Source organism: Phoca vitulina, unplaced genomic scaffold (genome assembly GCF_004348235.1).
Source record: "Phoca vitulina isolate PV1807 unplaced genomic scaffold, GSC_HSeal_1.0 scaffold1, whole genome shotgun sequence".
In the NCBI taxonomy this organism is placed as follows: domain Eukaryota; kingdom Metazoa; phylum Chordata; class Mammalia; order Carnivora; family Phocidae; genus Phoca; species Phoca vitulina.
This window is the reverse complement of record NW_022589704.1, coordinates 102,129,173-102,146,202: the sequence shown is the minus strand read 5'-3', so window position 1 is coordinate 102,146,202 and position 17,030 is coordinate 102,129,173. Positions and strand designations below refer to the sequence as shown.

General features: G+C 43.1%; 1 protein-coding gene and 1 non-coding gene across 23 annotated transcripts in view; one reads left to right on the top strand and one right to left on the bottom strand.

Annotated features, from left to right (window-relative positions):
* The window catches only part of CLASP1 (cytoplasmic linker associated protein 1), a 262,250-nt gene that overhangs the window by 78,599 nt on the left and 166,621 nt on the right, over positions 1-17,030 (top strand). For all 22 annotated transcript variants that reach the window (XM_032412342.1, XM_032412275.1, XM_032412268.1 and 19 more), the window contains 4 exons: positions 11,640-11,718; positions 13,282-13,385; positions 14,774-14,865; positions 16,770-16,845. In XM_032412342.1, the coding sequence (XP_032268233.1) occupies positions 11,640-11,718; positions 13,282-13,385; positions 14,774-14,865; positions 16,770-16,845 (351 nt within the window). The remainder of the gene's footprint in view (positions 1-11,639; positions 11,719-13,281; positions 13,386-14,773; positions 14,866-16,769; positions 16,846-17,030) is intronic.
* LOC116638246 lies at positions 10,957-11,082 on the bottom strand. The gene has a single exon (XR_004300675.1). It is a non-coding gene; the product is annotated as a U4atac minor spliceosomal RNA (small nuclear RNA).

The window sequence follows — 17,030 nt, the reverse complement described above, 5'->3', positions numbered from 1 at the left end:
TCTTCAGAGAGTTCTCAGGAGAACTGGGAGGACTCTTGGTCTGCACAAGCTCCCGACCTGACCCGTGGCCTTGCTTGCCTTCTACAACAGGCGGTGTTTCTGGATAGATGAATAACCAATACTTACCTTTGGCAGATGTCATCAGTTCTTCATGATCCAGTCACCAGAAAGATCGGAGTTCTTTTAAGCCCAGTAACTCATTTTTTTAAAAGATTTATTTATTTTGGGGGGTGTGGAGGGCAGAGGGAGAGGGAGAGAGAAAAACTCAAGCAGACTCCATGCTGAGCTCAGAGCCTGACAATGGGGCTCGATCCCATGACCCTGAGATCACGACCTGAGCTGAAACCAGGAATTGGATGCTTAACCCACTGTGCCACTCAGGCGCCCCAAACTGATTAAAACAAAACAAAACAAAACAAAACAGCATTATAGAGGTATAATTTATGTACCATAAAATTTATGTTTAGTGTATCATTCAATTATTTTTAGTAAATTTACAAAGTTGTACATTTCCCCATCACTCTCAAAAGACCCCTTATCCCCATTTGCAGTCAATCCCATTGCCTCCAGCTGTAGGCAGTCATTTATCTATTTTCTGTGCCTGTAGATTTGCCTTTTCTGGACATTTCATATAAACGGAATCATACAATATGTCGTCTTTCGTGTCTGATTTCTTTTACATAGCATCCTGTTTTCATTGTTCATCTGTATTGTAGCATGTATCAGTACTTTGTTCCTCTTTATTGTTGAATGGTATTTAGTTGTGTGGATGTGCCACATTTTGTTTATCTGTTCACCAGTTGATGGGTATTTGGATTATTACCACATTTTAGCTGTTAGGAATAATGCCCACTTTTTGCCAGAAGCACAGCCAGTGGGCAGATGGTTCTCTGGGATGAGCACACACACAAGAGTCGCTGACTTTGTCATTACAATCTTAGTGTTCTTGGTTTGCCCTTTTTTTAAGACTGATTGATTAATGGATATTATTTGAGCCACTGAATAGCTGAGTGGCTTTGCCCAGTTGCCTGCCTTCCTTATCTGTAAAGTAGGGATATTTATAGGTGTGCTGTTTAGCTCAAGGTATTGTTGTACGGGTGAAATAATATAATAAAGAGAATATATGCAAGGTAACAGTTGATTTGCCCTGCCCGGCCCTCTTAACCTCCCACCCCCTTGCTATCTCTGGGGAAGTGGGTGGGAATGAGAAAGGCTGTATGAGGAACCATCCTGCTTTGAGTAGTGGTTTTGGAGAGATGCATGTAAAGGACCTGGAGAGAGGGACAGGGTTTGGCCTGGGTGGACTCAGGAGGCTGGAAGACCTCCTAGACAGGGCTAGCCGAAAGTTCTGTTGGAAGGATCAGAACCTGGGCCTTGGAGGAGCGTGGGGAAACTTGTAGGAGAGTCTGGGGCTGTGGGCAGAGCTCTGAGCCTTGCTGGCTGGCTGGGGTTGTGCAGTCCAGGCGGTCACCCGGAATCTTTGCTTAATGCCTTAGACAACCGTGAATGTTTGGGTGCCTGATCTCACATTTATGAGGTGTATCTGGAAGAAAGAAGATGCAGATTTTGGGGTCTTTGGTGGGATTGGACCCACAACATGTTTTCTTTGGGTTCCCCAGTCCCTTAGAACTCATTCAATAAGTTGCCAGTGTTTAAAATCTGGAGATCTGGCCACAGTGACCTTACTTCTTACATGGTGTCAAGTGAGCAGAACTTGAAGAGGTGGTCCCCTGCCCTTCTCACATGCTGGCCTGGGTTTTTACCTGCTGGGGTTTGCAGCCATCCGTGTAGAGCTGTGCTGTCCAACATGTCGCCATGAGCCTCCTATGGCTATTTAACGTTAAGGAACTTCATGTTTTAGGTAAATGTGGAGTTCTCGTTCTCATTCACACTCACATTTCAGTTGCTCAGTAGCCACATGGGGCTAGCGGCTGCTGTGTGGGACAATGCAGACAGAATGTTTCTGTCACTGCTGAATTAGACGAGATCTGCAGTGGTTATTAACTGCCTCTCTCTGTATTCAACCCTTGCCTCCTTGCCTCGCTTGGCCTGTTGCTGCACATGTGTAAGACGGTGACGTGATGCTCCTGAGTTCCTTTACCATTGGTAAAATCCTTACATACGGGCAATGACAGGTAACGAGCCGATACTTGGTTAGTCCCATTAATCTACTATTAATTACTGATATTTTAACAGACTTAACGGCTCATAAACTGTCTCTGGAGGGCATTCCTCTGGAATGGCATTATCACTGGGATGAGTGTGGCAGGGGCTCCCTCGGTGACTACTTTGAAGGACAACCAGTTTGGGTGAATAATTCTCTCATCTGACACGTGAATACACAAAGTCACTGACTTTATCACACTTTTTTTTTTTTTTTTGTATTTGTGTTGTGCTCTTATTCGTGGAATTAAAAGTGAGTGCAGCATAGAGTGCTAATTAATTTCCTCCTTATTTAATAAGGTTGCAGTGTAGGGTCTTTTAAAATAACCAACAAATTTGTAGAAGTCAGCAGCCTGCAGCCCCACAGGGCACCTAGTGCATTATGTTAAAAATAGAGCTCATCAAGGGTACAGTGTGTGTTCTCTTTGACCCAGCAGTTGTCCTTTTCAGAATTTGTCCTAAGGAGATAACACAGTACGTGTGTGGAAGAGATCACAGTCTTGTTTGCAATAGTGAGAAATTCCAACCAAACCTGAATGCCAGCATTGGTTGGGGAGATTGGATCAGTATTTATGATACTTAGATACAATAGGGTATCAGACAGCCACTGAACATGGGGGTATAGATCCTTATCTGTTAATTGGGGAAGTCTTCCATGGCATATTGAGTGAAAAATTCTCTGCACCTATCTACCTGTCTCTCTCTCCTCTCTCTCCCTTGTTTATGTAAAAATCACATGCAAATGTGCATATGCAGAGATATCTTGTGGGACAGTCATCAAAATGTTAGCAGAGTTATTGTTGAATGATGGGATTTGGGGCAACTTTACTTTCTTCTTTGGACAATGTTCTTCCCCCGTAAGGCCAAGCTTGTTTTTTGTTTTTTTTTTAAGTTTTTAAAAGTGGTGCTCTCATAAAGAAGGGAACAGGCACTCATTGAGTGCCTACTGTATTCCAGGTGTTGTGTTAAAATTCTTAACCCTCATGTATATTCTGTAAGGTATTTGTTCTGATCTTACTGATGAAGCATGTGAAGGCTGGAGATTGAGCAGCCCAGCTGGTCGGTAGGGGTAGTAGATAGAGCTGATATTCAATCCCAGATCTGTGTGACAAAGCCCTGCACTTTCCCCTGTTCTGGGCACCATCAGGGCATCAGAGAAGTTGAGCTGAGGCCGACCTGAGAGGTTATCTGGTATTAGTGGCAGAGAAGTGTTGTGCCTTGCTCGAGGTCGTATGTAAGCTAGCTAGAGAGAGAGATGAGAAAGACGATGAACATGGGGTTTGGGATATTGTGATTTTGCTCTACTGAAAATGGCCTTGATAAGGTCAGGAGGCTTGGGTTTATTTTCAATATGGTCACTATCCCAACTTCATGACTTCAGGTAGGTCTTTTGACCTCCTTGGTCTTTATTTTCCTCATTTGCAAATTCAGGATAGTATATGGTCTACATCTCAGGTTAGTGTGAGATTATTCAGGTTCACCCAGAAGTGCCTTAAAAACAATTAGGTACAATATGAATGCAAAATATATTTACTCAAGCCAATCCAGTCTTCTGAATCTTAAGAAATGCAGTGGTCTGCCTACCTAGCTTGACCCTTATGGATGTTTTTTGGGGAAAGGCTTTAATATTTCTTTCTTTGATTAATGAGCAGATGTCACGCTCTAGAAAGAGAACTGTGGTGGCTTTTATTCTGGTACTTCCAATGGTGGTTTGGAAAGTAAGGGAGGCAGAGACAAAGTCTAGCCACTTGCCACAGACTTACAGGTCAAAGGGTCCAGAAACACTCCCACTTTTCTAGTTTTTAAACTTTAAAAAAAATTGTGAATGTACAATGTGCATGAAACACAAAGACACAGTTTTCTGAGTTGTGATAAAGCTAACAGCTGTTTAATTGGTACTCTAGAAAAGAAGTAGAACATTGCTAGCATTCCTCAAAGTAACCACTCCTGGCTTTATGGTAATCACTTTCTTGCTTTTCTTTTTAGTTTTATTACCCAAGATGCACCTTAAAATTACAGTTTATGTTTGTTTTTGAACTTCATACAAATGTGCAATTACTTTGGTCTGGCCTTTGGAGTCATTATGAGATTTATCTGTATTGTTGAGCGTTGTTGTGATTTATCGTTTATTCTTTGGTATGAAAACCAGGTCATACATTCTACAGTAGATGGACACGTGGATTTCTCATTTTAGGCTATTATAAATAGCACTGCTCTGAGAAATTTTGTACGTTTCACCTTGTATATGTGCATGTATATCTATTGGGCATATTCCTAGCGGTGGAACTGCTGCAAATTTGGTAGATAATACCAACATGTTTTCTAAAGTGTTGGTTTACATTTACATTCCTACCAGCATGTATGAGAGTTTCCATGTTCTCGTCAGCACTTGGTCTTGTCAGTCTTTAATTTTAGCCATTCTGGGGAGTATGCTGTAGCTTCTCTTTATATTTTTAATTTGAATTTCTCTGGTGATTAATGGAGGCTGAACAACTTTTTGTATACTTCTGATCATTGCTGTCTTTTATGAAGTGTCTATTCAGATATTTTGCCCATTTTTGTTCTGGGTTACCTATTGATTGGTTTGTAGAAGATCTATATATGTATATATTCTAGAATCAGGCCTGTTGTTGCTTATTTGTTTCATAAATATCTTCTTATATGACTTGCCTTTCACTTTTTTACAGTGTTTGTTATGCCAAAGTTCTTAATTTCAATTTGATCCAATTCATCAGTCTTTTCCTTTAGGGTTTGTGTTTATTATGCCCTGCTGTTTTCTTAGGTCATGTTCTAAAAGCTTTTTTGTTTTACTTTTCCACACTTATCTCTATTACCAGGAATTCATTTTTGTGTATGGTGTGAGATAAGAGTCAGTTTTTTTTTTTTTTTATTCCATATATTCAATTACCTAGGGGCATTTATTTAAAAGAGCAGCCCTGTTCTTGCTGCTCTGTAGTGCCCACTTTGTCATAAATTAAGTGCCCATATATGAATGAGTCTCTTTGTTTATTCTGTTCTGTTGATATATTTGTCTTCCCTTGACCTGATAGCACATTGCCTTAATTACTGCCATTTTATAATCTTTTTCTTTTAAAGATTTTTATTTATTTATTTGAGAGAGAGAATGAGATAGAGAGAGCATGAGAGTGGGGAGGGTCAGAGGGAGAAGCAGACTCCCTGCTGAGCAGGGAGCCTGATGCGGGACTCGATCCCGGGACTCCAGGATCATGACCTGAGCCGAAGGCAGTCGCTTAACTAACTGAGCCACCCAGGTGCCCTGCCATTTTATAATCTTGATATCCAGTGGGAGCAAGTTTTATCACCTCTTGTCTTGCCGCTGTCATTTCCACATAGATTTTGGAATCAACTTGTGAAGTTCTTTTTTTTTTTTTTTAATTTTAAGATTTTATTTATTTATTTATTTGAGAGAGGGGGAGAGAGACAGAGTACAAGCAGGTGGAGGGGCAGAGGCAGAGGGAGAGGGAGAAGCAGACACCCCACTGAGCAGGGGCTTGACATGGGGCTCAATCCCAGGACCCAGAGATCACGACCTGAGCCAAAGGCAGACGCTTAACCGACTGAGCCACCCAGGCGCCCAACTTGTGAAGTTCTTAAAAAGTACATAGTTAGGATTTTGAGTGAAATTTTACTGTAGATCAATTTGGGAGAAATGAAAATTTCACAGTACTGAGTATTCCAACCTGTAGTTTATCTTTCCGTTTCTTTTAGTCCTCTTTATTTTTATTGTTCCATTAGCTTTTTGAGTAGGTACTCATTTTGCCTAGATTTATTCCTAGGGGTTTATTTTTATGGAATTAAATACGGAAATAAAAAATTTCCTTTTTGGCTTGTTGGTATGGATATGTAATTGATTTTCTTGTATATTGACTTTGGGTTCTTTGGTCTTGTTTAGCTCAGTTTTAAATTTTGTCATATACCTGTAGATCTTCTAGATTTTCTACTTATAATTATATTTGCCATTAATAATGACAGTTTTGCTTCTTTGTGAGTTTTATACTTTTAATTTGTTTATTTTTTATTTCCCCAGTATTTCATCATTAAGTATGATGCTTGATTTGACACTTGGTTCAAAATTTGGCTCTTTCCACCTTTTGGATATTTTGAATAATGTTGCTAGGAACATAGGTATACAAGTATCTGTTGGAATCCTGCTTTCACTCCTTTTGGGTATATACCCAGAAGTGGAATTGCTGGATCATATGGTAATTTTGTGTTTCATTCTTTGAGGACCCACCATATCATTTTCCACAGTGACTACCTTTTTATATTCCCACCAGTGGTATACCAGGAGTTCTAATTTCCCCATGTCCTCCCCAACACTTGTTATTCCCCCCCCCCCTCCTCCCTCCTTCCTTCCTTCCTTCCTTCCTTATTTTTTTGTTATAATAGTGATCCAAATGGGTTTCAGCTATTGCTTTTTACCTGATGTTGCTGACTCTCCTTTTTGAACTCCATTTAAACTTGTTAGTTTTCTGTCTATCCTTTATCTCTTACCTACTTTTTTGAATATTTCATCTTTTTGCCTCTTTGTGTTTCATTCTGTTTTTTTTCTGCAGACCAAGCCCATCCATGGGGTACTGAATTTTGGTAATTATTTGGTGCTTTTAAAAATTGATGTCACTTTTTAAAAGTTGTAATTTCTCTCCCCCAAATTTTAATCATGTATTTTATCTTCTTACACACAGTAAGAATTATATTATTATTAAGTAAGCTCTGTGTCCAAAGTGGGGCTTGAACCTCCTGACCCCGAAATCAAGAGACATGCTTTACTGACTGAACCAGCCAGGCACCCCAGAATTATTATTTTAATATCTGTTTCTAAGTATTTTCATATACATAGTTCATGTGTGTCTGTGTTTCTCCTAGTTTTCATTTATAGTTGTTGGGTGTGCCTGGCTGTCTTTGGTTGTGTTTTGGACATTGTATTTGAAAAGTGTTCACAGAAGTAAATTGAGGACTAGAAGGATGATGTTCTCTCCATCTGGAAGTGATGTAGGTTTTCATCTGTCAAGGGCTTTAGGGCACCACCTAAGCTAATATCATTTCCATCTGATGTCAGGGATTGATATTTTTTTGGGTTACCCAGATTCTTGGAAGCTGGTCTGTGGTCCATCTGAAGACTATTTTACTTTCAATTTACTCTTCTAAGGTATAGCCATTTGGATTTCTAACGTGAATTGTAGGGGGCTCTCCAGGCTAACCAACCTTTGAGGGCTCTGGAATCCAACCTCTGTTCTCCTAGACCCATGTGGTCATTGAAAGCAATTCTCAGTGTCTTGGTTGTCCCTTCTCAGTGTTTAAATGGTCCGAGGGCAAAAGTGGACCATTTGTTGCATGTTTATCCCTCTGGATTTTAGTTTACTTATGTTTTATGACGTGGTAACTTTTCTTTGCTTTCCTTTTTCTCTGATATTTCCAAGCAGATGTTCTTTTATAATTTAGCATTTTTTAGTTGTTTTCAGCACGAGGGTTAGTTTGAGTTACTTAGCAATTACTAATTCTTTTGAAAGCATGTTTTTAAAGTTGCAGGATAAAGGAATTGTGTTGGACCTTGAGAACTCATCCGTTTCAAATGAATTCAGTGTCTGCCCCATTGTCCTGCAGACATGTCTGTGGCCCTTCGGGAGCTACCTCCCCTGCGACTTCCCAGCCCTGCCCTCCCCTCCAGCTCTCCCCATCATGGTAGCTGTCTCACATCTTTGCATGCACACTTCCCTCTGCTTAGAGGCCATCTCTTCCTTTGGTGCAAGGCTGGTTTTTCCAAACTTAGCCTCATGTAGTGTGACTCTTTCTGGGAAGCCTTCTCTGCCAGCGCAGTCCCTTGTCAGGAATCCTAGGCCTCTGCCAGAGCACCGATCGGTACGTATTGTCCATGGCAGTGACAGTGAGCTGGCAGTAGCCCTCACCATGGGCACCAAGCACTATATCACACACTTCACATACAGCGACCTGTGAGACAGCTGTTGCTGTCATCCCCATTTTACAGGGAGGAAATTGAGGCACATAGAAGCTTCATAGCCAGTAATTGTGGTCTTCTGGGCAATGACTTTATTCATGTATCCCCTTCTTCAGTGGGGAAATGGAAACATAGGAGCAGGGCCTGAGCTGTGAAGATAAACATTTGTGGGTGATGATTGCCTTCCTGGCCCACTGGGGCTGTGACTCAGGGTGAACTAGACAACTATAAATGAACCCCTCTGCTTCCGTGCAAAGTAGTTGTTTATTCTGCTGTGAAGGTGCCTGGGACTGTGTTCTGTCCTCTCCTGTCCTATTTCACTGAGCCTTCGCTGCATCTGCCAACTTAGGCTTTTTGGGGAGTCTCTGGACTCCCCAGTCTGTCTGGGCACAACATTTTGAAATTTACTCTTTAGGATTGAGCTAGGCCTGAACTGGTCAAAACTACCAAGTAAACTTCCATCCTGGAAAAGATGAAAGTCGATGTTCCCTCAAATTCCACAGGTAGCTTCACCAACAAGCGCTGCTATATCAGACAGAATTTTGAATTCGTTCAAAATGAAGGTGTAATTGTCATCTTAAACCTTAGTCTTGGGCGCCTGGGTGGCTCAGTTGGTTAAGCGACTGCCTTCGGCTCAGGTCATGATCCTGGAGTCCCTGGATCAGGGAGCCCGCTTCTCCCTCTGACCCTCCCCCCTCTCATGTGCTCGCTCCCTCTCATTCTCTCTCTCTCAAATAAATAAAATCTTTTAAAAACAAAAAAACAAAAAACAAAACCTTAGTCTTGAATGAGTTATGAAGGGATGTGGTGAGAACTTGAAGGCAGCATTCTTAGTATTTCTATAATGAATAACATTTCCACCTCCAGCCTGTGATGCAACCATACTCATGCTTAGGATTTCATCAGGGAAAAGCCAGTTCCAATTAACTGATGGGCTGCTCTTTTTAAAATACAAGCTTTAATGTTTAGGACAGTTTTGATTTACAGAAAAATTATGAGGGTGGTATAGAGAGTCGCCATGTATACCACACCCAGTCTCTCTATTAACATCTAACATTAGTATGTTGTTACAATTAGTAAACCAATATTTTTTTTTTTTTTTTTTTTTTTTTTAGAGAGAGAGAGAGAGCACAAGTAGGCAGAGCGGCAGGCAGAGGGAGAGGGAGAAGCAGGCTTCCCGTGGAGCAGGGAGCCCGATGCAGGGCTCGATTCCAGGACCCCGGGATCATGACCTGAGCCGAAGGCAGACACTTAACAACTGAGCCACCCAGGCGCCCCAATTAGTAAACCAATATTGATGCATCATTATTAGCTCAAGTCTTGACATAGTTTATTCAGATTTCCTCACTTTTTTCCTACCGGCTTTTATCTGTTCCAGGATCCCATCCAGGATACCACGTTACATTTAGTCATTATGTGTCTCTGGGCACCTCTGGGTTATGACAGTTTCTTGGACTTCCGTGTTTTAGATGACCTTGACAGTACTGGTCAGGGACTTTGTAGGATGTCCGTCTATGGGAAGTTGATGTTTTTACTCATGATTAAATTGGGCTTATGGGTTTTGAGGAGGACATCACAGATGTAAAGTGTCATTTTATTTTATTTATTTATTTATTTTTAAAGATTTTATTTATTTATTCGAGAGAGCGAGAATGAGAGACAGAGAGCACAAGAGGGGGGAGGGTCAGAGGGAGAAGCAGACTCCCTGCTGAGCAGGGAGCCCGATGTGGGACTCGATCCCGGGACTCCAGGATCATGACCTGAGCCGAAGGCAGTCGCTTAACCAACTGAGCCACCCAGGCGCCCGTAAAGTGTCATTTTAATCACATCACAGCAAGCATATATGCTGTCAACATGAATTGTGACTGTTGATATTCACCCTGATTGTCTGGCTGAGGTGATGTTTGTCAGGTTTCTCCAAGGTAAAATTACTCCCCTTTACTTCCATACTGTACTCTTCTGGAGGAAATCAGAGTGTGATACCTAAATCCTCTTTAGCTGATAAATAAAGCCACTATTTTTAAAATGTTTTATACCATTACATATTTTTTAAAAAACTGTTTACCAACCAATGTTCTCTTTATAAAAAATTTTTAGAATTATTTCCTTTGATATCTTCAAGGTGCCAGTACCTTGCAAGGACAGTTTATATCCTGATTGGGCAGTTTTGAAGCAGTGGATTCCAAGCAGTGGATTCCAAGCTGAATAGAAAAGCCTGCAGTCTTTGCATTTACAAGCTGCAAAACGCAGTGGCAGATAGATGAAGGCAATCATAATGACATCGCTTGATGTTAGGGTGATTAGGTTAGGGTTGCCTTAGTCTTGTTCATTAATTTGTTCTGTAAGATACTGGGCTACTCCACTTAGTTTTGAACCATGTTTTAGTAAAGTTGCACAAAGCAAAACTGCTTCCTACTGAGAAAGGTTTGTAGGGAGGACTGTCATTTTTAAGGTGGTTTAATACTTTTTTAAACATGTCTCAATGCTTTTGCTAATCACGTACCGAAGCACAAAAGCGGGTTTTATAATAATCAAGCTTGCTTTCGTACATACATTTTGGAGAGTATAGTGTATTAAGTAGGTTAACCTGCTGAGCAATTGGAGAGACCAAACAGGATTAGGATCATTGAATTTAAAATAACTACCACAGTTGGAAGTTCTGAAAGACGTGAAAAAACACCGCGTATCGACGTTGAGTTTAGAGCTGGCGTTGACATCGAGCACTCTCTGGTGATACAACGTGGTATTGCAGTTCAGTTCGTAAACGTAATTAAACTGTTATTAAACTTATAAGTCGTGGAAAAGAGGTTTTTCTTTTTTCCAAAAATTGCACCAAGGTAAAGCAAAGCTCTAGTTGGTGCGGGCGTGTTGTTCAGGCGTTAGCAGTACTGCCCTCACTAGACGTTCATTGGACAGTAGCGCAACCCCAAGAAAAGGATGGTTGGTGGTAATTGTACATGCGCTGCAAGCAGGAAGCGCCAATACCGGGTAGGGTTGGGGTGACTAATTTTCAACTCCCGGCCTAACCGCCTGGTAGCTAGTATACCTATGATGAGCGCAGCTGCCGAAGCAAATCAGGAACTTCTTGTTTTCTGAGGCTTCTGAAGGTCGCGAACAGGCTGCTTGGTTTTACCCAGAAGGCCACGCACCAGCTGCGAGTAATTTGCATACGCGCTACTCGCCGGGGCGGGGCCGGCAGGGGGCAGGGCCGCGGCTCGGGCTTCTACGTTGGTCTAGTGGTGCCCTGCATGTGGCCCCGCTCTGGCTGTTTTTTTATTTCTTTTCATGTCACCTTACGTTTTCCACTTAAGCTGTGAACAGCTCTTTGTGTACCAGAGCAGCCCTCTTGACAACCAGTTTATTCTGCCAGTCGGCATGCGCTCTCCGGGCTGTCGGACTTTGTCTGAGCCAGGAATGGGGGGGCGTCCTGGGAGCTGGCGGGCCAGAGCGTGGGCCCCGAGGCCGGCGGCTAATGTGTTCCCGGTGTTTCCCCTTACAGGTGGTTCTTCTCGGCATGGACATCCTGTCCGCGCTGGTCACCCGGCTGCAGGATCGGTTCAAGGCGCAGATTGGCACAGGTGAGCTGTGGGTAGGTGTGGAGCGGGCCCCCACATTCTCCACCGTCCAGCCCCCAGCCTTCGCTCCAGTCTCTTCCCAGATCCTCCACTTAGCCCGACCCAACCCTCCGGGCCAGCGGCCTCCCTCACCCCCCACCGCACCCGCCCTTCTGCTTTAGTTCTCCCACCCTCCCAGCCAGCCTTTAAGTCCTCCTTCAGTCTCTCCCTGCTGGGGCTGCACCACTGCTCCTCCTACCCTCCTGGGGTCACCCCAGATCCACCCGCCTCACCACACCTGCTGGCATGTTCACGTTTTTGTTTTTCCCATATCTTTGTGCTGGTTTCTTCCCGCGTTCGTGTTCTGATACACAGTATTACTGCTAATTCTTTTATTCTTACACAGGTTCTTTTTTTTAAATTTTATTATGTTATGTAAGTCACCGTATCTTACAGATTCTTATACAGATCAGCTATCACATTTTAGTGCCGACAAAATCATATTTGCAGGTGTTGAGAGGCCTTGTTTTCCCATTTTTAAAAGGCCTGCAAATCCAGTGCAGCTGTGTTTTTTTCAAGATCAGTAACCTAGGTGTTAACTGTTTTTACTTCGGTCATAAATGTTGTTACAAGTGTACCTTAAATGATCACTCTATTTTGGAGGGTAAACGATGTCAGCAAAATGAAATAAAAAATAAGCGCTTTCATCGTTTTAGAGATGATTTAGCCATTTCTAAATTCCTGACCTCTGGGATTTCATAATGACAATATAAGCGCCAAGCAGCCCCGTTTGCACAACGGTTTCCTTACAGAGCTTCTCAGTTTGGGTTGCTGTGTGTGTATTTGTTATTTTCTGTTAACTTCCTGGTCAGTGTGCTCTTTCAGATAAGGTTAAGAACTCTTTTCCCATTCTGGCATTAACTATCTGTAAATAAAAACCTCCCTTACTTTTAGAAAGTTGATCTTTTAATAGCATTCCATTTTCCTCATAAGTTAGCTGAGTTGTTCAGGGATATTTCTTGTAAACGAAAGGTTTATAGACTCTTGGAAGAAGCTAAGTAAACTGACTTCTGGTAGGTAAATGCTGTTGGAGCACTAGCTGATAGCCCACACCTGGGGTGGGGAGCTGGACTCTATCTAATACACATGCACGTATACTCTGTAAAATTACACGCAGTGTAGATGAGAGATTGAGTCATAAGTGCCTTCTCCTCCTACCCCCAGTGAATGTGCTGGAGCCCTCTCTTACCTAAACTTCCTTTTGTGTTGACTCCTTCCTGCCAGGGTCTTCCACCGACATCCATTTTAATATTTCACCAGCTTAAAAGCGTGCTGGGAGCTAGCTAGAGGAAGGTCGGTTATGGAAGAAGACAAGTAGTGTGTCCATGCAAAGGATTTTGCACATTCTTAGAGTAAGCTCCTATAAATTTTAGTGAGGAGAGTAGAACTGTGAGGATTGGTGGTTCTAGAGTGGTGTACATCATTTAGGCCAGCATTTTGTCTTCCCAGTAATTGAAATACCCAGTTGGTGACTGCAGACCCCCCAAAACAGGCTTTTGTTTGATCAGTTTGCATTTTGATTTTCAGTGCTGCCAAGTTTAATAGACAGACTGGGAGACGCTAAAGACTCTGTGCGAGAGCAAGACCAAACTCTGCTGCTGAAGATCATGGATCAAGCTGCTAATCCCCAGGTAGGGCAGGGAGGTGCTCCACGGCCCTCTGGCATGTGCTTCTGGCTCCCATTGGGCTCTGCACTCAGTGGGGAGTCTACTTGAGATTTTCTCTCTCCCTCTCCCAGCATGTACATGCTCTCTCTCTGGGGGGGGGGAGATTGAATTTCTTTTATTTATTTTTATTTATTTATTTATTTATTTTTAAAGATTTTATTTATTTGACAGAGCGAGATACACGGTGAGAGAGAGAACACAAGCAGGGGGAGTGGGAGAGGGAGAAGCAGGCCTCCTGCAGAGCAGGAAGCCCGATGCGGGGCTCGATCCCAGGACCCTGGGATCATGACCTGAGCAGAAGGCAGACGCTTAACGACTGAGCCACCCAGGCGCCACCTTTCTTTTATTTTTTATTTACTTTTTTATTTATCTATTTATTTATATATTTTTTTATTTTAGGGAGAGAGTGTGCGTGAGTGGGAGGGGCAGAGGGACAAGGAGAGAGAATCTTAAGCAGGCTCCATGCCCAGCGCTGAGCCCATCTAGGGGCTTGATCTCACCTGAGTCAAAATCAAGAGTAGGATGCTTTAACCGACTGAGCCACCCAAGTGTCCCAACATTTAATTTCTTTTAAGCTGTTGTGTTTCACATGAAAATTTTCATAATATTTAATTCGTCCCTGCTCACCTCCCCCCCCCCCCCAATATAGGATGTTTTAAAAAGAAATAGCAAAGGGTATACTTTGACTAAAATAGTGGGCTTAACATGGGTATTGTGTGCTTGGTTGAATCCATTAGACTCTTGAGCTCGTTTGTGTAATTGTCTCAGTTTCTATGAAAAGAGGTGGTTGTGCTGTCTGGGGAGTCAGGAGGCCTGGCTGGAGCCCTCATTCCTGTCTGCTAGTGAGTTGGGTCTGCTGGGACAGATGGACAGAGGGACACAGCCCTGCCTCCCAGGCTCCACCCGTGTAACGTATGGGGGTGGGGTGGTGGAGGGATCAGAAAAAGCCATTCAGGGAAGGTAAAACCCAGAATGTCTTAAAAGAGGAGCAGATGTGTGACTTGTGGATAAGGTGGGGACAGCTGTTCCAGACCAGGGGAGCAGTAGGGGTATGTGCCCTCTGGCAAGTCACCCAAGCCTCACTTGGCCTTACTTTCCTCACCCATGAAATGGGGACAGGTACACCTTCCTTTCAGAGCTGTTGGCATAATTAAGTGCAGCTCTGTAAAGGAATGTGTTTGGAAAAACTCTGACCTGATACAGAAATACAAGTTGCCATTTTTCAGTACGCCCTTGAGAGGGCGAAATGGATTGGTTGAGGCTGGGGCTGACTTGGCACCTGTTGAGAGGTCCCTCTTCTGTATTAAATGAAAGGCTCCTCCTCTTCTCACCTGTCCTCTTGTCACCTACAGTACGTGTGGGACCGAATGCTGGGAGGCTTCAAGCACAAGAATTTCCGGACTCGGGAAGGCACGTGTCTCTGCCTTGTTGCCACACTCAATGCGTAAGTTTGGGCAGGGTTCGAGGGTTTCCTTGGCCGAGCATTTTTATTTGTGATTTTGTGTTTCAAAGTGGCTATGGATTTCTGGAAGCTGCAGAGAAATGTCCTGGGAAGTGCTGTGCTAGACGGTCCTTCACTCTTTACATCTTGCGTGTCTATAGTGCAAGCGGCAGGAGATCGATACTGATGCAACGCACAGGGCTTTTTCGGGTTCCTGTGGTGACACACACGCATTGGGTGTGCAGTTCTGCCCCGTTCTGTCATGCGTGTAGCTCCAGGGAACCCCCACCACCGGCGAGGTACAGACCTGGGCATCGCGGCCAGGTTCCCTCATGCTACCCCCCCTCCCCGCCCCCCACAACCACTGATTGCTCACCATCTCTATGATTTTATTTCAAGAACTTTATATAAACGGAATCAAACAGTGTGACCCTTTGAGATTGACTTCTTTCCCTCAGCATCATTCCTTTGAGGTTGCATATGTGGGGTTGCCTGAACAATGCTTCATTTCTTCTTCTTGCCGAGTAGAATTCCATGGTACAGATGGATCTGTTTGTGTCACCATTCACCTGTTACAGGATGTTTCAATAGTTTCTGGTTTCTGGCTGTTACAAGTAAAGCTGCTGTGAACGCGTATGCACCTGTTCCTGCAGCAACGTAAGCTTGCATTTCTCTTGGGTTGGTGCCCAGGAGTGCCACTGCTCGGTCATCTGGTAGGTTTAAGCTTAAAGCAACTGCCAAGCCATTTTCCAGAGGTGTCTGTACTGTTTTACATTCCCACCAGCGATATATGATTCCGTTTTTTCATATTCTTGTTAGCACACTGAGTGTTCTGTTTTTTATTTTATTTTGATGGGTGTGTAGTGGTATCTCTTTGTGGTCTTAATTTGTATTTTCCTAATGATTGTTGATGTTGAATATTTCTTCACGTGCTTATTTGTAGGAGAGGCGTTTTTAAAATAGAAAAATTACAAGTCACCTTCTCTGATTATAAAAGTGATACTGTATATGTCAGAAAATTTACACCAGGAAGAAAATAATGATTCGGTATATTTCTACCACCTTCACACAGTCATGGTTAACTTGTAGTGCATTTTTAGTCCAACCTGTAAAGTTATATTATTTTCAAAAACAAAATTGGGATAATAAGGTTTATGTCACCTTGTAAAATTTTCCGCTCAATATGTTAGCATTTTCAGTACCATTACATTTGCCCAAGTTTGCATCTTCTTAAAAATGTTTCTAGTTTTTGATCACAGTGGTTTCACTTCTAAGAATGTATCCTAAGGAAGTCGTCAGATTAGCAGAGAGAGTTGTATTCACAAGGGCTATTTGTGCTAGTGTTTATGACAGCGAAAAGTGATCAGTGACTTCCGTGCTGTCCAGCAGGGCAGGGTTTAGCTGGAACCCTCTGCGACCACTGTGTCAGGGTCTTCCCACTGAGCAGTCGTTAACTGAGCACCAGCTGTGCACAGGTGGAGAATTAAGCGAGGAGGACCCTCAAGGGAATGGCGGTTTAGTTGAGAACACTGAGTTGGGCAAAATAGGAACTGCTTTGTGACAGAATGATAATAATGCAGGGGCATCCGTATGTGAGGCAGGCAAGACTGTGGGAAAGGCTGGGGCCTTGGCTTGGCATTGCAGGTTGGGAGCCAGAACGGAGAGAGCCCCGAGTGCCAGGGAGGAGGCACGTCAGTGAGCAGCATGGAAGGTTTCGAACTTTGTGCAGAGGGATGGGGCCTTTGTGGCGTGCTTATTTTGGAACCAGGTGGGCAGAAGATGGGGAAGATGGGAAGGAAGGGGAGTTGAGGTGTGAGGGGGCGATAAGGCCCTAGGGATGGAGAGGGAGGGAGGGCTGTTTCTTTTCTTTGTTCTCACCAACAGTAAAACACTCCTTTTGTTTTCAGCTCTGGAGCACATACTTTAACACTAAGCAAGATTGTGCCACATATATGTAATTTACTTGGAGATCCAAACAGCCAGGTGAGTGTATTTTCGTGAGAAAGAAGAATATTGGTTATAGACCATTAAGATGCATTCTGGTGTTCTGTGTGTACCTGATAGGTGGGTGGGACTTTATTCATGTTTATAATGTTCTGATTATTGTTCCAGATAATTAGCATTAATGCCCTCTAGCATTTTTATAAGATATCATTGGTGAATGTGGT